This window comes from Narcine bancroftii, chromosome 11 (genome assembly GCF_036971445.1).
Source record: "Narcine bancroftii isolate sNarBan1 chromosome 11, sNarBan1.hap1, whole genome shotgun sequence".
Classification (NCBI taxonomy): domain Eukaryota; kingdom Metazoa; phylum Chordata; class Chondrichthyes; order Torpediniformes; family Narcinidae; genus Narcine; species Narcine bancroftii.
Window position 1 is genome coordinate 74,247,496 of NC_091479.1, and position 24,972 is coordinate 74,272,467.

At 37.9% G+C, this 24,972-nt stretch overlaps 1 protein-coding gene across 4 annotated transcripts in view; it reads right to left on the bottom strand.

The window, feature by feature from the left end:
- The window catches only part of efcab6 (EF-hand calcium binding domain 6), a 100,276-nt gene that overhangs the window by 55,392 nt on the left and 19,912 nt on the right, over positions 1 to 24,972 (bottom strand). For all 4 annotated transcript variants that reach the window (XR_011346579.1, XR_011346578.1, XM_069903406.1 and 1 more), the window contains exons 7-15: positions 24,658 to 24,806; positions 24,159 to 24,272; positions 23,189 to 23,275; positions 22,390 to 22,513; positions 22,015 to 22,176; positions 19,694 to 19,765; positions 18,614 to 18,774; positions 5,510 to 5,641; positions 4,680 to 4,851 (exon numbers count right to left, since the gene is read on the bottom strand). Coding sequence is in view for 2 of the 4 variants with exons in the window: in XM_069903406.1 (XP_069759507.1) it covers positions 4,680 to 4,851; positions 5,510 to 5,641; positions 18,614 to 18,774; positions 19,694 to 19,765; positions 22,015 to 22,176; positions 22,390 to 22,513; positions 23,189 to 23,275; positions 24,159 to 24,272; positions 24,658 to 24,806 (1,173 nt within the window). In the remaining 2 variants the exon portion in view is untranslated. The remainder of the gene's footprint in view (positions 1 to 4,679; positions 4,852 to 5,509; positions 5,642 to 18,613; positions 18,775 to 19,693; positions 19,766 to 22,014; positions 22,177 to 22,389; positions 22,514 to 23,188; positions 23,276 to 24,158; positions 24,273 to 24,657; positions 24,807 to 24,972) is intronic.

The following is a 24,972-nucleotide window of genomic DNA, read 5'->3' on the forward strand; positions in this document are numbered from 1 at the left end:
TCTTGGATTTTTTTTTATATAAACTGAACTGTACCAAAAAAAGAGATCAATCAGATGAGACGAAATGTGCTACTACAGAGCACTACAGCACAGGAAGAGGTCCTTTGGCTCTTCTAGTCTGTGCCGAACCATTTTTTGCCTAGTCCCACTGATATGGACTCATAGCCCTCCATATCTCTCCCATCCATGTACCTGTCCAAATACTTCTTAAATGTTAAAATTGAGCCCACATTCACCATCTCAGCTGGCAGCTCATTCCACACTCCAACCACTCTCTGTGTGAAGTTCCCCCTAAGCATTTTCCCTTTCACTCTTAACCCATGACCTTTAGTTTGTATCTCACCTACCCTCTGTAGAAAAAGTCCATCTATATTTATTCTGTCTATGCCCCCTAGCCCCTAATAATTTTAAATGCCTCTATCAAATCTCCCTTCCTTCTTCTATGCTCCAGGGAATAAAGTTTTCATCTGTTAATCTTTCCCTGTAACTCAGTTCTTGAAGTCCAGGCAACTTCTGAATAAATCATCTCTGCATTCTTTCTTTCTTATTGATATCTTTCCTGTGTTAGATGACCAAACCTGCACACAATACGCCCAAATTTGGTCACACCAATGTCGTACACAACTTTATCATAACATCCCAACTCCTACATGAAATACTTTGATTTATGAAGTCAATATGCCAAAAGATCTTACAACCCCATCCATATGTTATGCCATGTTCAGGGAATTAGGTATCTGTATTCCCAGATCCCTCTGTTCGACTGAACTCCTTTCATAATTCCAATTTAGAATCACAACCTGAGGCCCAGGCCTAACCTTCTCCATAATTAACTTGAAACTAATGGCATTATGATCACTGGACCCAAAATGTTCGTCTACACACACTTCTGTCACCTGTCCTGTCTCATTCCCTAAAAGGAGATCCAGTATTGAATCCTCTCTCATTGGTACCTCTATATATTGATTTAGAAAACTTTCCTGAACATATTTGACAAACTCCAAGCTATCCAGCCCTTTTACAGTATGGGAGCCTCAGTCAATGTGGAAAGTTAAAATCTCCTACTGTCACAACCTTAGGTTTCCTACAGCTGTCTGCTATCTCTTTACAGATTTGTTCCTCCAATTCTTACTGTCTATTGGGTAGTCTATAATACAACCTCATGAGTGTGGTCATACCTTTCTCATTCCTCAGCTCCACTCATATAGCCTCAGTAGATGAGCCCTCTGGTCTGTCCTGCCTGAGCACAGCTGTGATATTTTCCCTGACAAGCAATGCCACTCCTCCCTCTTTCATTTCCCCCCCACCCTCATTTTATCACTTTTAAAGCAACACAAGCCCGGAACACTGAGCTGCCAGTTCTTTCCTTCCTGAAACCAAGTTTCACTAATGGCACAATATCATAATTCCACGTACCAATCCAGTCTAATTTTGACTGCCTTTCAAACAATATTCCTTGCATTGAAATAGACGTACCTGAGAAAATATCCACCCATTAACTTTAACAGAGCATGCAATTTTCACATTATCTTTTCCCTCCTCCACACCTCTATTTGCTCTGGCACTCTGGTTCCCATCCCCAGAAAATCTAGTTTAAACCCACCGAAGCAGCCTAGCAAACCTTCCCACATGATATTAGTCCCTTTCCAGTTCAGATCCAAACCATCCCTTTGTAACAGGTCCCACCTTCCCTGGAAGAGACCAATGATCCCGAAACTTGAAGCCCTCCCTCCTATATCATGTCTTTAGCCACATGTTAAGCTGCATCATCCTCCTATTTCTAACCTCATTATCACATGGCATGAGTAGCAATCCTGCGATCACAACCCTGGAGGTCCTGTCCTTCAACCTAGCACCTAACTCCTTGAACTCTCCTTTCAGGACCTCGTCATCTTTTCAATGTGAACCATGACATCTGGCTGCTCTCCCTCCCTCCTGAGAATGTCGTGAACTTAACCTGAGATATCTCATGACCCTGGCACCAGGGAGGGCACATACCATCCGGGATACTCGTTTGCTTCCACAGAACCTCTTATCTGTCCTCCTTACTATGGAATCCCCTATTACTATAATCTCCTCTCCTCCTTCCTTCCCTTCTTAGCCACAGGACCTTACTCAATGCCACAGACCTGACTGCCATGGCTGGCGCCTGACAGATTGTTCCCCCTCCCCCCCCAACCAACAGTATCCAAAATGGTATACTTGTTATTGAGGAGAATGACCACAAGGGTGCCCTGCATTGCCTTCCTTCTCCTGACTATCACCCATCTACTCTCCTCCGAGGTGAGATGGTGTCCCTATAACTCCTGTCTATCACTCCCTCTGCCTACCGAATGATCCGGAATTTAAAAAAAAACTCGGCTTGTCAGCAGCTGCAGCAGGATGCACTTCTCTGGCTTCTCTAATGACCCACATTCTGCATGAGGAGTATTCCCCTGCCTTGGCTGCTATTGCCACTGTTTACGACTAGAGGAACAAAATATATGATATCTTAAACCTGCCCTTACCTGTGGCTTCCTGCTGAATCCTTTCTGTTCTTTGAAAAGGGTGGCCCTTTCTTACTTCAACTCCTACTATCTCTCACCAAAGCCTTATTGCTCTGACGGAGCCCACTCTGACGATGACCGCTCCCTCTATGTATCACAATTACCTAATCATAAAAATGCTTCTTAGTAATAACCAGCAACAACTTTTTAATTACTGAGCAAACGGAGCTAAAAGAAGTATAGCAAGACATGATATGATTATTTGCTAATGTAGATTAAAATAAATAATACTAGTGTAAGATGGTGAGAATTTTGGCACAAAAAGGGAACAGGAAGAAGTCGCTGCCATTTAATAAATAATCACCGATTGATTGCAATCTTAAATCTGCATTCAATTCTACCAGTGATAACACTGCATACGTCCACTCAAAATATTCTGAGTCCCTCTCCTCTCACAAACATTTCTACGACTGATTACACCTGCATTGAATTCGCCCATCGTTATTGAATGAAGATCTACCGGGTCCAATGCTCGAAGAGGGCGCACAAAATCAGTGAACCGGTGCGGACTCGAAAGGCCAACATGGCCTGTTTCCGCTCCGTAAATGATTATATGGTTATTCTAAAGATTCACTCGCACTCCAAGACAAAATGAAAATATGTCCCCATTGCTTTTCATTTTAAAACAAGGATCCCTACTTCCAATCCTCCCATTACAGGAAACATCCTGTCCACATCTAACATCAAAAAAAGGTTTATCTGCATATTGGTCAATATGGTTCATAGTGTGAAAAAAAATGTCAGGATCTTAGGTTTCAACATGTCTGCTCTCAGTCTACCAAACTATGTCCCATACACGTCTAGCCTGTATAACTTTTCCTCATTAAAGCAATCCACCTCATCCAAGTACAAGTCGGCTAAACATCCTTAGAACTGTTCCAAAACATCTTTCCTTAAATACGAAGCACAGTACTCCAGATGTGGTGTCATCTATGGACCACATAGTTGAGGCACAATCTCCCAACCTTGTATTTCCCTTGCAAAAAAAGGAAAACATTCTACTATTTCCCCAAACTACCGCTGTACTGCAAATTCTACTTGAGTGCACCCACATTGCTCAGCATTTCTAGCTCTGCAATCTCTTGCCATAAATATTTTTAAATTTCCTGCCAATATTCCACATGTTCCTATATTATTTTACACTTGCCCACTCACTTAGTCTATCTATATCCCTTTGTTGCCTCCTCATGTTCTCTTCAAAATTTTCTTTCCCACCGATTTTTCCCGAATTCATCACCATCCCTTAGGTGCTTTCATCCATGTTTAATTTCTTGGCAGTGTTTGATTTTTAAAAAAAAAAGGGACAATTGCTTCAATAAACTGATAAACAGAACTGCAGCTGCTTTTTCATGCAGTGCCACCCTGTTTGAAGGAGCAGGTCTTCACAATGAATACCGAGCAGATCAGAATTTGTTGCTGTGCTCTGGCACTTATTCCTCTGCCAAAGTTCACTTTCATGGCTCACCTAACAGCTGACCACCATCATTGTGCAATTACTAGCAGGAGATGATGAGTTAAAACCAGGAAGAACTGACTCAGAAACGGGAAGGAATCAAGTAATGGTTTTTGATAAAGATTATTAGCGTGTCAGCGTATTTTCTTTTATTATGCTTGAACAATAGAAAAAATGCTGAGGGAGAAAACATTTATGATTTTTTTTACAAAGAAATAAAGGAAAAATTCTGTGAAAAATTTGCATAATTACCTCCAGAGTGATCATTTACACAGCAGAAGCACTTTTACACGGCCTTCCTGTGTTGCGGAGTTTGCCGGAGGAGGAACGTTATATTCATTAGCCCAGTTTCTTAAGGAGTGCCTACGATCATTTTACACTGCAGCAAATGTGTAGGAGTCTTGGTGTAAAAATTACAGGATGGAATTTAGCAAATAAATTCCACCAGGACATTTTTACACTAGTAGAGGAGCAGAAAATTTGTGCACATTTTTTGCTTCTCAGCAGCTGTGTAAAGGTGCATAACGACATCTGGAAACTTCGATCCATGATTATCATAGATGTGCAACTTTAATTGATTCCATTCCAATTAATTTTATAATTTTTCCTCTTTCCATTCTGCTCAATTTAAATGAATTAGGTTGTGTTTAACTTGATTAACTGGCAAAAAAAAATCTCACCTTTTTGAATCCTTCCTTGTTGATTTTGCCACTGCACTGGTTCTTGTGTGCAAAGAAACTTTTCCTAATAGTACTGTCACAATAGATAATGCGTTGCCAAAGCTCTAATTTCACTTCATTCAAAGACATCATCTTGCCTAGTACAGAACCCTCATTTTCTTTCTTCACAGACCTGAAACAAACATCAGTTATCACATTCATTCACTGAAATAATTTATTAATGGAACTACATGAAAATATAGAGTATCTGAGACCAGCAGTGCTTTCCATTCGTGTGTCTCTGGCCAAGGAATGGAGGATGTTTGGATGTGCTATTAATTGATTCAATTAATAGAGGTCCAAACTAAAATGTTCATTGCAGTTGTACATTATTCCAAGATGTACTTCTTTTTCCAGACATTTTAAGTTTGGTACATAACTTGCTTGAATTGCTTATCAAAGGATATGAGTCTCAACCAACATGATTTTGCAGCTTCAATCAATGACTCACTGTTTTTACTCATTAGACAATCTTAATTTTGTGTAGCGGATTTCCATTTTAAATCTCAGATGGCAACAACAGAGCTACCAGCAAAGTTCAACACATAATGAATATCATGTACAATGTTCTACTCAAAGCCATTTTAACCAGATGACCAACTCGTATAATCATTTCTGGAACTTAAAAGCAAAACTAATATTTAGTTATGACCTAAAATTAAGGTTTGAGTTGCATCTGAATTGCTGGAACATGTATTTCACATTCCAGTACTCATTGTGAACCAAATAAGATGCTGACATTTTAAATAATGAAGCATTGTTGTAATATGCATTGAACACTGGTGACTTGCCTCATTTGTTCTTGCTGTTGATTGAGTGCAGGTACCCCAGCGGTGATGATTTCAGGGAGATCAGACACTCCAAGATTTTTGAGGAACTGCTGATATGAAACTTGAATGCTGCTATTTTGCAGGTTGCACAATCTGCAAGATTGAGGGATTTCATTCTGATGTTAACAAATTTCCATTTATTCAAATTTAGAAAGTACATCAGTACAATATTGTTCTGGCATCACACCAGGATAGCCAATGTGACAGCTCAAAATTATTATTTTAAAAATATATTTTGATATCAATGACCTCCTGCCAAAGAACTGAACCTTCGACTGGTATAGAAGGCGGACATTTGCCCAATCTGTGTGCTCTTTCAAAGGGCGCTCTGTTGTGGAACATTTTCTGTGAGGGCTGTTAACGGAACGAGATTTTAATCATGGATTCAGTTAATCATCCTGATTTCCACATTTGTTTTTACCTTCAAGTACAGGTATTTATCCATTTCCACATTTGAAAGCTTCCACAATCCTATCATTCAACCCAATTTCAAATCCTGATCGCTTGATTTTTTATGTCATCTTTAGTTCTTCAGCTAACACCTTAAATTTGTGCCCTCTTGATATTCACCTTTGTTAATGAAATCAGTATCTCTAGCCAAGTCCTTCACAATTTTAAACAGCTCCTCACTCTAAAAGTGATCCTATCTATCCAAGTAAATGTAAATTCTGATCTCTGGAATCATCCTAGTTCTTGGTTCCACAACATGTTGATTTGCTCAATGGTCCATAAATTAGAAATGAAATCTAAAATCTGCATTCAATTATTTCAGAATAGAAAGGCTACCTGCACTTATTTCAGCCAAACTGAAACTAGGTACCAAAAAAAATCAGTAGCAAGACACTCAACCATCATAGATTTCAAGTACCCTTGATAGGTTTAGTAGTGTTGCAACTGGAACTACAGCCAGAGGGACCTCAACAATAGGCGCAAACAAGGGAATTACTAGGGATTCCACTGGATAAATTTTAGTCTGAGGTCAATAAAATTGCTTGGTGTCAAAAATTGTCAGAAGCAGATAATGATTGACTGTGTCATAGAAGAGGGAGAAGTGGATTTTTGCTGGAATACCTTCATGTATTGATGAGAATTCCTGACAGGAGCTCTGGACAAGTGTGTCTCCACATAATCATTCAGGTTTTTCCCAAACCAAAATCTCCAAAGGAACAATGAAGTCTGGAACATGCTAAGAGGTGGATCACAGGCATTTAAGCCTAGAGATCCAGAACAAAGGATACTCAGCAGCTGTGGCAGGGCCTAAATTACATTACCTGCTACAAAACAAAATCTGGTGCAGTAAAAGTCATCAAACTTCATTCCCAGATAAACTCAATGCCTTCTACACTTGATTTGACCACCAGTACAAGGAAGAGCCACTGCCCACCCACACATCACCTGATGATCTTCCACCGTCAGTATCCGAGGATGACGTGTGGGCTGCCTTCAGGCTAATAAATCCAAAGCAAGTGTCCAGTCTGAACGGAGTGCCCGCCTGAATACTGAAAATCTGTGTTGACCATCTTGCCAATGTATTCAACATCACAGACCAGTAGGGCTTGATACCCACCGGTTTTAAATAGACCTTAATTGTAGCAGTGTGCTAACCTGTCTAAATGACAACTGACAAGTGGCATTCACATATACTGTGATAAAATGCTTTGAGAAGCTGTTTTAGAAGCATATCAACTTCTATCTGAGCAGTGATGTGGATTTGTTCCAATTTGCCTACCGCAGCAACAGGTCTATGCCAGATGCCACCTCAATGGCTTTACACAAAGCCCTGGAGCACATGGACAAAAAGACACATATATCCGGATATTATTCATCAATGACAGTTCTACATTGGGGGGGCGTGGCAAGATGGCGTAGAGTCTAGACGTGTAATCTCGACCTCTCTGGCCAGACTTTTAAGAACCCGTTTTTAACTCTTTGTTTTTTTGGTTTAAATTTTTTGAAACTTAGTTTAAAGTAGCAAGGAATTGTTATGGCTATTAATGGTAAAAAGATTAAACCTCAAGTACAGAATAAACTACATTTTCGGAGTGTTGAAGATTTATGGCCTAAAAAGTCTGCTACAACTTCAGATTTGCTTTCTTTTAAGCCTAAACCACAGAGATTGCCTGTGGGAGCTGAAAAAATGACTACTACTCACCAGGAGAAGGACATCGCTGGAATTACCCGTTCTCAGGAGGAAGGTGCGTGCGCCCCCGATGTGGATCCCGATCCTGGCAGCCTGCCGACTTTAACAGAGGGGGCACACAAGAAGACAACTCCATTGCTTGAAATACCCCAGGATATACTCCAATCTGAATATTTTGGTTTTTTTGTGAGTTTTTGAAGCAACAACGGGTTGCAGGGGGAGAACAGCGTCGGCCCCCTGAGGAAGTCGGGGTGCTGTCGCTGGGAGTCCAGATCCACAGTAAAACTGTTAAACTGCCTGTTGTTGAGATGCAGCAGGAGCTGCAGTTACCTGGTTCTGCCACTATGTTAGAGAAAGCAGGGCCGAGCTTTTCTGAATTACAATGTAAACAGCTAAGCCTTATCATTCACCCTATGCTGAAAGAAATGTCTCAGAGGCTCAGTTCGGAACTGGATACAGTTAAAATACGTGTAGAAGCATCTTGTGAGGATTTTAAACAATTTCAGGCTGCTTTTTTGAAATGTCAACAACAAGTGGCTTCTAATGCAGAAAAAGTGCTGGAGGTGGAAAAATCCGTTAAAGAATTGCAAGAACATGAGAGGGAGTTAGAGAGGAAAGTAGATTATTTGGAGAATCAAAGTAGAAGGAATAATGTGAAGATTGTCGGTGTGCCAGAAGGTATGGAAGAACAAGATCCTCTTCGTTTTTTTACCGAATGGATTCCACAAATACTGGGGCAGGAATTTTTCTCTGGAGGTCTGGTAGTGGAAAGAGCTCATAGAGCCTTAAGAAGAAGACCTCTGCCTGGTCAACCACCGAGACCCGTGATAATTCGATGTTTGAATTATTTGGACAGAGAAACGATACTTTGTTTAGCAGTGCAAAACGCGAGACAACGACAAGCCCCGTTAATGATTCAGAATAGTAGAGTTTTTTTCTATCCTGATTTGAGTCAAGAGGTTATTCAGCGTCGGCGTCGATTTAATCCAGTTAAAGAAGTTTTGTGGCGTAAAGGTTATAAGTCTACTTTTCGCTATCCGGCAGTGTTGAAGGTGTTTTGTCTCCTAAAGAAAAATCTGGTTGTTCTGGAAATGGAAGAAATGGGAGAAATGGGAATGGAAAGAGTCCGTTTCCTTGAAATGGAGTCACCGAGTCTGGAATTTCTTGGATGAATAGAAGAATTTTTTAATTTTTACTTTCTTTTCATGTCATTATGATATCTTGCTGTTATTCTTTGTTTGGCTGGGGAGGGAGAAATTTGCTCTATGTTCTACTAGTCATCAGCCACTGGTGGGTGATCCACACCCAACTTTTGTTTAGGGATTACTACCTTTTGGTAGTTTTTTTGGGTTTTTTTTTTCTTTTCATTTTATTTAGACTTTAATTTGTGGTTTCTTTTTCTCCTATTGGAGGGCCTATTTACATTGATCTGAGTCTTTATATATTGATATTATTAGTTTTTAGTAATATTAGTGGATATGTCAAAGTTGAAGTTTGCTACTTTTAATGTTCGGGATTTAAACAGTTCGATTAAGCATAAGCGTATTTTTATAAAGTTCAATCTTTGGTAAAACATGTGTTCGGTAGAGATATGATTTTACCTGAAATGATTAAATTTGAGACTTTTGGCATAATGAGATGAAATATTGTTTAATAATGGAAAAAATTACATATGTTTCACAGATAACTATGGTTTTTTTTAAACTAATAAGTGGCTGTTATATTCAGAATATTTACATTTTGATTTATATTGACTAGATTTTAATATGTATGCTTCACTTTTCTTTATTTTTTTCTCTTTTCTTTATGGCTCTCCTTAGGAGAGTTGGCTGAAAGAGTGGGGGGGGGGGTCTTTCCTTTTTTTTTTCTTTCTTTTTTTTATATATTTAAAATATAACATTCATGCTTTGTTTATTGTTATATATGTTACTTATTATCTGTATTTTGAACAAATAAATAAAGTTTAAAAAAAAAACTACAGTTCTGCATTCAATACTGTCATCCCCTCAAAAGTGATCAGCAAACATAAGACCTAAGAGTTCCTGGGAGTCAGCATCTCAGAGGTTCTTTCCTGGACCCAACACACGAATATCATTATGAAGAAACCACATCAGTGCCTCTATTTTTCTCAGGAGTTTGTGGAGGTTTGGTATGACATTGAAAATCTTGGTAAACTCCTACAGATGTGGAGAGGGCGGTGTGATGATCGGCTGCATAATGGCCTGGTATGGGGGCACCAATAACCAAGTGGAAAGCCCAGTACATCACAGGCAAAACTCTCCCACCCCCCCCAAAATTGAGAAATCTACATGGAATGCTGCCGTCAGAGAGCAGCAGCATTCATCAAGGATCCACACCACCCAGGACATGCTCTCTTCTCACTGCTGCCATCAGGAAAGAGGTACAGGACCCACAAGACTTGTGCCACCAGATTCAGGAATAGTTGCTACCCATTGTGGTGCCCTGAGGTAGCAGCAAACAAGCACAAAATTCAAAAGACTGTACAAAAGGCCTGAACACCAGTTCATGCCTTGGTGGCTCCCCATGTGACTGGCTCAGGAGGGACCAGCTCAGGTCTATATTCAGGTCGGCTGACTGACAGCCGGCCAGGTGGAGTCAGCCCCTTAGGTGGTCTTCCTGCAGATACAGAGATCACCACACCCATGCACCATCAGACTCCACAACAACAAACTCAGAGACTCATAGAAGGACTTTGCACATTGATGATTTAATATTTCTTTTCTGCATTGCAGTGTGTTTGCAATTTTCTTTGTTTTACATGTCTCTCTTTTGCATACGTTTATTTTCTTGAATATCCTTTTGCACTGCCAACAGGTCGGAATTCTACCTGGCTTGCAGGAAAAAGCAACTCAGAGATGTAGGTGATGTCATTGTGGTGTAACCACTGTATTGTATATATTGTATGAGCTGGCCCGCCCCTCTGACTCCTCCCTCCTGGAAATCCCTATAAAGGTTGTTCCACCCAAACTCCTCTCTCAGTACCTGCCTTGGAACCGGGTCAGAATGTGAGATGTGCTGATATCTTAAGGTGATTAAAGCCTATTAATCACTTCTCTCTGTCTAATGTGGTTGATCGATAGCACTAAGTCATATATGTACTCTGGCAATAAATCTGAACTTTGAGCTTGTTGGGCCTCCCTCATCTCCTCTGCCTCCTTTTCTTCTTGTGTTAGCTCTTGCTGTTCCAAACCAAATCTCCTCCATGGACCACGAATCGACACAATTAGCAGAGGTGAATACCCTCAATCATGCCATGAAACTTCAGTTTTAAAAGCTTTACATGGCACCGTATTTCGGAGTAGCTGTGCCCAGCTTCTTGATGAAAACCAAATTAACTTGGTGGAAGAAGTAAAAAAAAAGAAATTGTAACTGCCACGGTTAACTGGACACAGACCAGCTTATTCACTGCCTGTGGAAGCAGGTATGTTTCATATTCAATCAAAAGAAATGCTTCCTGCAGTAGAAAATTCCTTATTCAAGACACAAGATATGCCAAGGTCAGTGAGTGCACCCATATAAACATTATTCCTGGTTTTTTCAACTTCTTTCACAATTCAAGATAAATGAACTGATAAAAAGTAGCTGATATCTCACACACGGCAGATTAAATGATCAGAGCCCACAGTCACCACCACAGTATTTGCTGCGTATGACAGATCCTTTATATCAATACATACTCCAAAATTCAGTAATGGCGTCAACAAAAATCGAAACCACCTTTCTTACATGAACCTTCTGCAGATATGAGAAACTTTTCCCATCAACTTCCCCATTTTATTACCTTGAGTTCTTTTGCCCTCTCCCAACTGTATCACCAACATTATACTATTTTTCTTTTAGTTGTTTCTTGATTTTGGCACCAAACTTAACTGAGCTTCATACCCATGATAGAAAATAGTGCAAATGGTACAAAAATAAAGAATCTTAACAGAAATGTAACCCCAAAACGATCACACAGGCAAAATGGCAGGAAGTGCATACAAAGTGACCTGCTAGTATCCTGGCAGCACATAAAATCAAACTACTGACAAGTTCTTAATATTTATTTTAATGCTTTTCCTCATGTTAAGCACCAACGTTTAATTGGAACTGACCTGGAATTGGCATTCCTTACATTTGTGATGCCTGGGATCCTGATGTATGTGCAGGACCCTTGTAGAAGGTTTACTTGAGCTAGTATTTATTTGTGCTGGTGAAAATCCAATGAGCACTGAAATTGTTTCAAATGGATGTCATAATTGAGTCATCCATGATCACAGTGGACCCTCTTCCTTCTTCCTCATTAAATCCTAAACACCACCACCCACCACTCCCCCACCCCCCCACCTCTCTGCAGCATTTGACTTGGTTGACTGTATAAATCTCCACCAATGTTTCTTTCTTTTAGTTCCAATGCATTAGAGAACTACCTCAATTCCATTTTTACCCAATCTGGTCAAAGTTGCTGCTTCTCCAGCAATGGTATTTTCTTGATCCTATACCATATCCTCTGGTATTTTCCTCCCCACCACATCGACACATGACAGACTTACAGCATTTCCCAAAGATACAGAATGAGTTTCAATTTTACAAATCCCTTTCCTTCTATTACCCCTTTCCCAACATTTTCTTTTTTTGCAAACCTTGGTTTATACAGGCGATTGACACAGACTGAATTCTAATCCTTCGTATTTTGGTCTGCACAGACCAATGCCATACTTCAGAAGAGTTCATCTATCAAATACTGGAGAGGTATCAAGAATAAATAACTGACGTGATGGAGTAGTGGCCGGTAGGAGAATACCAGCCCTCTCCAGAAAAGAAGGAAAAAAGTAAAGAAAAAGCAAAGCCACAGACACACAAACCACAACAAATAAAAAATAAAGGTGTGGAGGAAATGGCACCAAAGAAAGAAAAGCCAAAAACAACGGGAAGAAAAGAAGAAGGAAAGACACCGGAAGAGAAAGGTGAAGGCCTTACCTGTACGAAGAAGCAGGGACCCGCCGTGGAAAGAGGAGCCCACTCCCTGAGGTCAGTGGAAACCCTGCAGGACCCACCGAATGCAGGACTACAAAGATGGCTCACGGAGCCAAACAGAGGTGCGCGGTGAGCATGACAAAGACAACACCGACGGGAGGGGGGACCAGCTGTGGAGTGGAACACCTGAGAAAGACCTGACAGCAGGGCTCCCAGCGGGAAGATATAGAAAATAACAGGAACGGGAGGGAGGAGAATGAAAAAAGGAAATCAGAGACACAGCAGATGACCAACCCAGAGGAAGAGGACCAACATCAAGACACCATTAAAAAAAGTACCCAGCAAACTGAGATAAACAGCTCAACAAGAAAGTCAGAAGAGACACAGATACAAGGAAGAGAGGTAGAAGACACAGGTCCTGGAGCAGACACAGGGGAAGAGGAGGGAGAACATCAAGCTCTGCACAGAGAAATAGAAGATAAAGGAAATGGACTGTACATAGATAGAAAATTTTTTGAAGAATATATGGAAACAGTAAAAGAATGGCAGACACGAGAATTTAATGAAATAAAAAGAATAAAAGGTACAGAAGAAAAAGTGAGTAGATTAGAGATGGTCATGACAGAAATAGGGAAAAGAGTAGACAAGGTGGAAAAACAAGAAACAGCCGTAGAAATGGAAGTGGACGACTTAAAAAGGAAATTGAAAGAATCTGATAAAAAAGTTAAAGAAACACAGGAGTTGTTAGCTCAGAAGATGGATATAATGGAAAACTATAATAGGAGAAACAATATAAAGATAGTGGGGCCTTAAGGAAGATGAAGAAGGCAAAGATATGAAAGAATTTATAAAAGAATGGATCTCCAGGGTCCTAGGAAGACCAGAATTACAGGAAGAAATGGAAATAGAAAGGGCACACAGAACATTAGCCCCAAAACCACAGCCACAACAAAAACCTAGATCCATTCTAGTAAAATTCCTAAGATATACGACAAGAGAAAATATATTGGAGAAGGCAATGAAAAAAATGAGAGAAGACAAAAAGTCACTGGAATACAAAGGTCAAAAATTTTTTATCTGCCCAGACATAAGTTTTGAGCTCCTGAAGAAGAGGAAGGAGTTTAACACAGCAAAATCAATCCTATGGAAGAAAGGCTATAAATTGATGTTAAGATATCCAGCGGTACTTAAAATAGTTATCCCAGGGCAGCAAAGCAGACTGTTCTCGGATCCGGAGAAAGCACGAGAATTTGCAGAACGCCTGCAAAACAGACAGAGAGATGTATCAAGAACAAGAAGATAAAAGTCTTTTCTGGGGGGGCTGGGTGGGAGAGAATAACAGTCTCTGTGAAATCAGTTGACGCTTGCGAGCGGGTCGCAATCCAAATGGAGAGGGGAGTTGTGGTTGCCCGGCAAGGGACAAGGGGCAACTCTGAGAAGTTGGGGGGACATTTGAGGTTAAGGGAATTTTAGATGTGGGAATAGTGGAAATATTTTATGTTTTAGAAGTGTTTTCTTACAGTGCGTTCAAAAAAGTAAACAGAAATGGATATGGGGGAAAGGTGGTGATGAGGAAGCGGAAATTAGAGGTAAACAATGTATGAAATGATCATGTTGAACTATATGACTATAAATATTAACGGAATACATAACCAAATCAAAAGGAAGAGGCTATTAAATTTACTGAAGAAAGAAAAAATTGTGATAGCATTCATGCAGGAAACACATCTAAATGAGGTGGAACACAAGAAATTAAGGAGAGACTGGGTAGGACACGTAACGGCAGCATCATATAATTCAAAAGCTAGAGGTGTAGCTATATTAATCAATAAAAATGTACCAATCAAAATAGAGGAGGAAATAATAGATCCAGCAGGGAGGTATGTAATGATAAAGTGTCAGATATATTCAGAATTTTGGAATTTACTCAATGTATATGCACCTAATGAAGAGGATCAAAAATTTATGCAAGCTATCTTTTTGAAGATTGCAGATACGCAGGGGAATATACTGATAGGAGGGGACTTTAACCTTAATTTGGACTCAAAGATGGATAAAACTGGAAAAAAGACTAGCAGAAAGAACAAGGTAACCAAATTTATGGTTAAATCGATGCAGGAAATGCAACTTTTGGATATATGGAGGAGACAACACCCAAAGGAGAAGGAATACTCATATTATTCGGGTAGACATAAAACATACTTAAGGATAGACCTATTCCTGTTGTCAGCACACATCCAAGGGAGAGTTAGGAAAACGGAATATAAAGCTAGATTGTTATCGGATCACTCACCCCTGTTATTAGCAACAGAGCGGGAGGACATCCCACCAAGAATGTATAGATGGAGATCAAACTCCATGCTACTTAAAAGACAGGATTTTAGAGAATTCATTGAGCGACAAATTAAAATGTACTTTGAAATAAATATGGAATCAGTGAAAGATAAACTTATACTATGGGATGCAATGAAAGCATTCATCAGAGGGCAGATAATAAGTTATGTAACTAAGATGAAGAAGGACTACAATCGGGAAATAGAACACCTGGAAAGGGAAATAGCAAGTACAGAAAAAGAATTAGCAATAAGGGAATATACAACAAAAAGAAGAGAATTGGCAGAAAAAAAAATATGAAACACTACAAACATACAAGGTGGAGAAGAACATAATGAAGACAAAACAGAAGTATTATGAGCTAGGAGAAAAAATGCACAAAATACTAGCTTGGCAGCTTAAGACAGAACAAACTAAAAGAATGGTATTGGGATCAAAGAAAAAGGACAAACAAATTACATATAACCCAATGGAGATCAATGAAAACTTCAAGGAATTCTCCGAGCAACTATATCAAACTGAGAACGAAGGGAAAGACGAGAAAATAGATGAGTTTCTAGCTAAAATTGAACTACCGAAATTGCAAGAAGAGGAGCAAAATAAATTAATAAAATCATTTGAAATAGAGGAAATACCGGATATATTAAAAAAAACTACCAAACAATAAAACGCCGGGAGAGGATGGACTCCCAATAGAATTCTATAAAACATTTAAAGATTTATTAATTCCTCCTCTGCTGGAAGTAATGAACCAGATTGAAAAAACACAAAACATGCCAGATTCATGCAAAACAGCAATAATTACAGTAATACCAAAGACGGGGAAAGATCCACTAACACCATCATCGTATAGACCAATATCTCTACTTAACACAGATTATAAGATAATAGCTAAACTATTAACAAACAGATTGGCCGGCTGTGTACCAAAAATAGTAAAACGAGATCAAACTGGATTTATTAAGAAAAGACGAACAACGGACAATATCTATAAGTTCATTAACTTAATCCATGCAGTACAAGGAAACAAGACGCCAACAGTGGCAGTTGCCTTAGACGCAGAGAAAGCCTTTGACAGAGAAGAATGGAATTATTTATTCAAAGTACTACAGAGGTTCAACCTATCAGAGAAATATATTAATTGGATTAAAGCATTATATAAGGGACCATTGGTGAAGGTGACAGTAAATGGATATATATCAAACCAATTTAAATTAAGCAGATCAACCAGGCAGGGATGTCCACTATCTCCCTCACTGTTCGCGTTAGCTATAGAACCACTGGCAGAACTGATAAGAAGAAAAAATAAAATAAGAGGGATAAAAATAAAAGAGAAGGAATATAAAATCATTCTATTTGCAGATGATGTCATAGTATACTTAACAGAACCAGAAATATCAATAAAAGAATTACATAAGAAATTGTAGGAATATCGGGGTACAAGATCAACACAAATAAAAGTGAAGCAATGCCAATGAATAATGCAGATTTCACAAACTTTAAGAAAGAATCACCATTTAGATGGCAAACACAAGTAATCCAATACCTACGTATTAGACTAGATAATAATCTAGGCCATCTATACAAATTAAATTATCAGCCATTAATGAAGAAATTACAAGAGGACTTAGAACATTGGAAAGATTTACCACTAACACTGACAGGAAGGGTAAATTGCATTAAAATGAATATCTTCCCAAGGATACAATACCTATTCTAATCGTTACCAATTCACCTAACAGAGAAATTCTTCAAGGAGCTAAAGAAAATAATAAGGAAATTCTTATGGAAAGGGGGGAAACCGAGGATAGCGCTAGATAAATTAATAGAATGATACAAACAAGGGGGCTTACAGCTACCAAACTTTAAGAATTATTATAGAGCAGCACAATTAAGATACCTATCAGATTTTTATCAAAGAAGGGAAAAACCAGATTGGACCAGATTAGAGCTAGATAAAATAGGGGAGAAGGTACCTGAACATATACTTTATAAGTGGGATGAAAAGCTGGTGCAACATAGAAATTCACCAGTACTGCACCATCTGCTCAACATTTGGAAGAAGATTCACGTAGAAAGGAAAAAAACAAATTATCAACTACCAAAATTAATATTGACACATAATCAACTAATCCCTTTCATAATAGATAACATTTCCTTTAGAGAATGGGAGAGAAAAGGGATCAAAAGAATAGAAAATTGTTTTTCGGGAAATAAATTATTATCTTTTGAACAAATGAAGGACAAATATGGTATAACTCACGGTACAATGTTTGCATACCACCAACTGAAAACCTACTTAAAGGACAAATTGGGAAGCAGGCTGAGGTTACCAGAAGGAAGCAATTTTGAATATGTGATTACAGACACAATGATAATTAAAGGATTTATAACAAACATGTACATCAAACTGCAAGAGAAAGAGAACGAGGAAACAAGCTGTAAACCCAAACAAAAACAGGAACAAGATCTAAACATAAAGATAAAGAATGAAACATAGGAAAAGCGATGCTCTGGAACTATGAGAAATACAATAAACACGAGGTTATGCATGATGCAATATAATTGGTTACACAGCCTATACACCACACCCCAAAAGTTAAATAAATGGGACCCAACAGTATCAGGCAGATGTTTTCGCTGTAAGAAGGAAACGGGAACAACAGTACATGCAATTTGGGCATGTGAGAAAGTGGAAAAGTTTTGGGAAGATCTAAATCGGGTATTAAATAAAATCACAAAAAGCAACATACCAAAAAATCCAGAGATCTTTCTTCTAAGTAATATAAGAAGTAAAGAACTTGGACTCGATTTGGATGGAGCACAAAAAAGATTTATGATGATAGCCTTAGCTGTAGCAAAAAAATGTATTATGTCAACCTGGAAATTAGAAGATACAGCAATGGTACATACAAATGAATAAATGTATTCCATTGTAAAAAATAACATACAATTTAAGAAATAACATCACAGTATTCGAACAAATTTTGGGAACCGTACATGGAACACAACAGAGAAGTCCTACCACGGACCTCCACCACCTAAAATGACAGAAGGAGAAGACGACGAAATGAACTGACCCAGTATGTAAAAGTGGAAGACACAAATTTCTTGTTTATTTTCATTGTGTGATGACATTGTTTAATGGGTTTAATGTATCATATATGTTGAACGTTTAGTGGGTGGGGAGGGGGGGGTGAAGGAGGGAGGGAAGGGAAGGGGAAAAGAGGAGAAAATGACACTGTGTATATTCAAGAGGGAAATGTTTGTGTGTACTTTGGTCAGTATGGTTCATAGTGTGAAAAATTAAAAAAATTAAAAAAAAAGAATAAATAACTGAAATCAGAAAGCCGTTTTGAAATCTGCAATTTAGAATAAAGATTCTCTGTCCCATGTTCTACATTATTTAAAAAATGGCAAAAAAAATGCTCACTGATCAAAGTACACATGCTTTAATACCATCTTCCATTGTCCCCTTTTCATAAAATGAAAAAATCTGATATTTTAATAATTATTCTTAAAATCTACAAATGTTCAGTTTGATAACTTGACAAAAAAGGAGGAAAAATATTTTAAAAATGAACTGTAAATATGAATGATCAAAAATCACTTACTTCTCAAAGTGCTGATCAGAAATAGTTAGGCAGTGGGTTTCCAGGATCTTTCGTAATTCACCAAGGCTAATCATCCCAGTATTTTCAGGATCATTCTTCATAAAAGATTTGCGCATCTCATCCCAATTGTGTCTAATTTTGTCACGTAGAATATCCTCCACCTAGTTGGAATACCAAACAAGTTAAAGAAAAAGCAAGAAAGTTTAATTTAAATGGTCCATTTAAATTTTGTTCTTTCAACCACTTTTCCAAATAAACTCTCAGCTGGCACAGACAGAAAAGAACAAACCTCCTGCTCTTTAACACCAAATTCACAAAGGCAACATCTTTATTGACACTCCTGCAGAGATGGGAGTGCTTGATTCTAACTGCTTCCTCGCACTTTCCATGCATCTTTCAGCAGGCAAATTTAAGAACCCTGATTTCCATAAATCCCAAAACCAGCCAAGCCACTGCTGTTTGCAAATCAGCTTCTGCACATAACTCTGAAATAGCAAATGTGAGAGCTTTATTGTCTGTATTTTTTAATAACACAAGTGACCTGGATTTAACTGCCTTTGCCTTGTAAAGCATATATGTTGTTGAAACTGGCTGGAAGGGTTCAAACTAATATTCAGATTTGTCGGAGACTTCCAACTCATTCTATAATACACTGAAAACAATGGACCTGAGTTCACAGCAACTTCAAACAAGTTTTGTTACATGGCGAGTTTTTTTTCTCACCAAAGGATTAGCTTATTAAGTACTTTCACGACATCTCTGCTTCCACTTCGACAAGATCAAGTTGCATGGCATTGCAACTGCCTTACATTTCTTCCCCTGGCCAACTAACACAAAAAAGTAATTAACATCTCCATTCTAGACGAACAGACTGGGAATCACAATCCACACCTAGATTTCTTTTTAAATAGAAAAGGTGCATTCTTCTCATATTAGGGTGAAAGCAAATTGTTAGAATGGGTAAAAATTTCTACTTTCAAAATTGTGAAAACATTTCAGGTTTAACCGCATCACGATTGACAAGGTTCACATGTCATCTTATTAATCTAACATTTCACAGAAGAAAGTATACACACTCACAGTTTTCCACCCTGCTGCCACAGGAATATTCTTCTTGACAATTTTAGTTCCATTCAAACAATTTTGATTCTTCTAGTTCAGAAAATGGATGAAAACTATATTAGACAAAACATCATAAATCTTAAGCCACAGTTATCAGCATCTGAGCTTTTATGATAGAGGAAAAAAGGGAAGATGGTATTAGCCTGCATACTCAAGCAGAATTCCTCAGTGATGCTCTGGGATCTCAATTTTTCATTTTGATAATGTAGGCAATGGGACTGAGAATTATGTGTCCAAAATTGCAGACCTTAACTTTTTTGATATGGTGAGGAACTATGAATTACAGAGGAGCAGCAATTTGGGTTTTCAAAAATGACACAAACACTTAATTTCTAAAATTAAGTTTGTATTTTCATTCTGTCAAGTGATGTGTCATGTACCTTTTTTAAAACAAAAGGATATGTCGATTAAGCACTTTAGCATAAAACTATCTCTAAAAAAATTTACAAGGTGGAGTGTTCTTCTGTGTTGAGTTCAAAGTCAATGATGTTATGAAACACTGTTTCATCAGATTGTATTTGTACAATCAGATGACAATAAACTTAACTATAACTGCCTCAGATCTTGGTGGGCCCATTTGAAGTGGGCTGTTCTATCTTTCGACAAGTACAGGGGAAGAGTGCAGCAGAGATTTACCTAATATGATTCAATCATCTTGTGGTCTTGTAAGCTTCCAAAATTCAGATTTGTGTATAAAAGTACTGGCATAGAGAGGGGTGGAATTATTTTTTTTACAATAGAATGAGTATTTTACTATAATCCTGTGAAATAATAGATAAGTTATAGAGAAATTTTAAAGCAAACAGTCAAACAACACTCTATAATTGAACTGCAGCATGCTTTTGCATGATAGAATTTTCCTTTACTTAATTTATTTTTAGAAACTTGTTGACTTGACATACATTTATTTCAACGCAACTAACAACTGTTGACCAAACACCGCACGTGAAACTACCTATATCTAATAGGCATTTTCTTACAAAGGGTTTTGATTTGAAACATTAACTCTGTTTCCCATTGATCATTATTCTGCTGATCCGCCAATAGTTTGGAGGTAGATAGGGTGGTAAAGAGAGCTTTTAGCACATTGGCTTTCATAAATCAGAGTATTGGGATGTTATGGTTAAAAGTATATAAGACATTGGTGAGGTCAAATTTGGAGTTTTGGAACCTAACTACAGGAAAGATATTAATAAGATTGAAAGAGTGCAAAGAAGATTTACTAGGATATTGCCCGGACTTCAGGAACTGAGTTACAGGGAAAGGATAAAAAGGTTAGGACTTTATTCCCTGGAGCATATAAGAATGAGGGGAGATTTGATAGAGGTATTTAAAATTATGAGGGGGTATAGATAGAGTAAATGTCGGTTGGATTTTTACACTGAGGGTAGGTGAGAGACAAGTCAGAAGATGTGTTAAGAGTGAAATGGGAAACATTAGGGGGAACTTCTTCACAGAGATTAGCGGGAGTGTGGAACGAGCTGCAGTTGAAGTGGTAAGTGCAGGCTTAATTTTAACACTTAAGCAAAGTTTGGACAAGTACATGGATGGAAGGGGTACGGAGGGATAGGTAATGGGTGCAGGTCAGTTGGACTAGGCATAATAATAGCTCAGTACTGACTAGAAGGGCTGCAATGTTTTATTACTTCATGGTAGTGACCAGATCTTTTACCAATGCTCCATACCATTAAAAAAAAACTACAAATTTTATGTATTTATGAATAAATTTTCATTTCATCTCACTAGATGAGAATTCAGAATTAAAATTAAAATTGCCAGCTTTGTTGGTGGCACAGCAGGTTTGAGAGAACTAACTGCTGTCTGACCTGCTATCACACATTATCTGCTTTTTATTATTTACAGGGACAAATGCAGCATTTATACAATTTCCTTTGCAGATCAGCCAGACTTGAAAATGTGTATTAGCATAATGGCAAGTCCTATGAAATTCCCTATTTAACAAAACTTCACCAGAAATTTATACGGAAGTTCAAGAAGGTCACTTTTGCCACCTTTGCAAAGATCATTAAAGATAGAGATGAAAAGTTGGCCCTAGCAATAAAAGAATGAAAAATACCTTACAAAAATCAGTCTAAAGCATTGAGACCTTTTAACTTCTCTATTATAATCTTTGTGGTATCACTGAACTGCATGCATTGGTATGGCATCTTTCACAAGATACAAAGCAAACTAGATTTACTTATCAGAAACCAATGACTTTAACTGTCTTCAAACATTAACCATTTGGTCCCAGATGAAAATAGAGATGCTTCACATACTTTGCTTTCAATTAATTCCCTGATATGGTGACAGGAAAAATAGCCGCTGTGCCCTGGATCCAGTAATAACATAAATGCTTTGATCTCTTCATTGGTTAGTCGGAAAGGAAAACACTGAAGAATTCGACGCAGCTCTTGTCTGGTTATTATTCCATTTCGACTCTGTGAGAAAACCGGAATTGTTTTACCACAAAAGCATACATCATTTGAACAAAAACCACTGCCAAATTACTTGCATTCATATCTAAATATACATCTTTGAAAAAGATTCAACTGAGTTGTTTTTAAGGAACGTTTACAAGTTGGGTACCAGAGAGCAATAGTTACTTGGTGGAAGGAAACATAATTTGTTATATCATCAGATATGAAGAATACCTCTTCTGCCATAGGGTACCTCTCTTGGAAATATTTATGGAGCTTCTGCAGAAGGTCCATATTCTTTTTATTCTCAAACTGTCCTCCAACAAGATTCAAACTGTGACAAGATGAAAGGCTACGTCTGGGGGGGAAAAATATGAAATGAACAAGAATAAAGTACAAGTAAGAAGTTATAGCATCTTAATGCTCATCATAAGATGCAATAGCATCTGTGCAGGAGACAACTGCAGATGCAATAGTCTCCTGTGCAGGCCTAGTCAACATTTTTCCTCAGTGTCAGAATAAACCACACCCAAGGCCATTCATGTGATAGATGGAAGAAAGTGTAGTTCTCTGGCAAAGCTAGCAGTTATCACAATTCTCACACACCAGGTGTACATAATATTGTCCATCAGAGAGTCAAGGCTTCAGAGGTAATCCATTTTTGATTGGATGGGTGCAAGGGTTTTTATTTGAGTGATCCATCCAGGAACAGCCTCAAATGCTTTGCCTGGTGATCTCAGACACCAGTCATTTAAGGAGTTTCTCTCATTTTTTGATCTGCCAGGTTGTTTTTTTTTTTGCAGTCATCACTCAAAGCCTTTGAAGAGATCCATTAAAACTAGAATGATTCACTGACCCATTGTTGTCCAAAATCCACTCTCCAATAGTGTTTCCTATTTACTCATGAAAACCTCATACAACAAAGACATTCTAGCAATACAAAGGCACATTTTCTAATGCCTTGGTTTGGTTAATCTCCAAAATAAAAATTCATCAAATCAATAAATGTAAACAAAATGAATTGCCAACTTACTCAAATTTTGCCTCAGATTTCTCCGATCCATTTGGAGGAGAACTTGGAGTGTCCTGAATTACAGCCACATTTTCATCCTGCAAAGAACTACACAATATGTCTGTTATATTCCTCCAGTATCCTGGGATTATAATTCCTGCAATTGACTTGATCTTGCTAACTCTGCCCTCATAGAGTATGCCTGCACTAAACTAACTTGGGAAAACTCCATACAAAGTTACCTTGAATAAAAATAAGTAAGGAGAATATTTGAGGCATGTTTCCCCTCACATTCTCTTCTATGACGAATGCTGCAAGAAAGTTATGGGAAAATGTTGCAGAAGCAAATTGCAAAAGTCATTTTAAAGATGCAGAAAAAGGAAACTGGAAAAAAAAACAGAGAGGAATTTGGCACATGTGAAGTATCTGTTTCTCCTGACAAATGAATATAATTAATTTTGGGAAATCTTTAACCAAGGAATGAGAGGAAGAAAAAGAAGTACATTTTCATTGCGACTTCTTATGAAAGAAAAGATGTTCTCGAGAATGTGTGACAATACAGACAAGAACAAATCACAGTAAACAATATAATGTCTACTTAAATGCATTGGGGAAAATGGCCAATTTCTTCATTGTATAGTCAAATCCAACCAGAAATTCAGACACCCTGGCTGTTGGATCACAAGATATGAGAACCATTGCTATATTCCACCTTATTCCAATCCTAGCTTATAATTTACCACTGAATAATGCATTAACTAGAAACCGAAATCTTCAATTAAAAACTAGAATGAAACTTTCCCAAAAACATTATTACCATTCAAAAGAAAACATGTGGAATCAGAATCTATTTTACTTTTTAAAAACCATACAAGTCAGATCTGCAACTTTCCTTTCCTGCCAAGGAGCTAATCAGGGAAATTATTTGAACAAAAGAAGCAGCACATCACTGAGCTAGTCATTAAACTTAGTATCCAAAAGGATAACCTACCTATGGACTCCTGGCTGCTTTGGTGAGGCCCATTTCTCCTCCCTTGGTCCTAACTCTGGAGAATTCAGTAAAAATTGTTTCCATGCTATTTTGCCATTCGTTTCAATTTTGTATCTACACCAGAAGACAAAATGCATCACAATAAAAGGAGATGTGGAACAAAAGCTGATTAAAATGGTTGGTTCAAGAGCATCTAAATTAGGCCTCTTGATGATTTTTATTTCATCTCATAATTTTCTGAAAGCAGTAACAGACCTCAAGTACATTTAAGGCATTAAGACAAATGCTACAATAGGCTGCTATGAAGTTTAACTTTTTCAACTCAGTATTGCTATTTGCACTGCATTTGAACCAATCTTATTTCCTTGTGCTCTCTCCAGAGCTGAAAGACGTTTTTTCCCCTTCTCAATGATTAATACAAACAAATATTTTGTGTTTATGCAGTAATATGCAAAAAAACCTTAAAAGCAGCTGAAGCATATATTAAATTAAATCTTACCTAACCATTATGAGATCAAAGATTTCTTTGCTCATAGGAAATAAAAAATTGTTGAACACAGACTGGAGCTCTTCCAATGAGATAAAGCCACTTTTGGTCACATCACAATTTGAGAATGCTTGCAACAAATTGTGATAATTGACTTGCAACTGGGAAAAAGACAGAAGTGTGCTATTAACTCCATTTGAATAATTATATCCAGAATAATTATACACAGTAAAATTCCCCGTTAACTGGAATTCAACCAACCGGCAGCCTCAAGCAATTGGCAAAAAGAAAATGTGGAAAAAAATAAGTTAAAAAAAACGTAAGTTT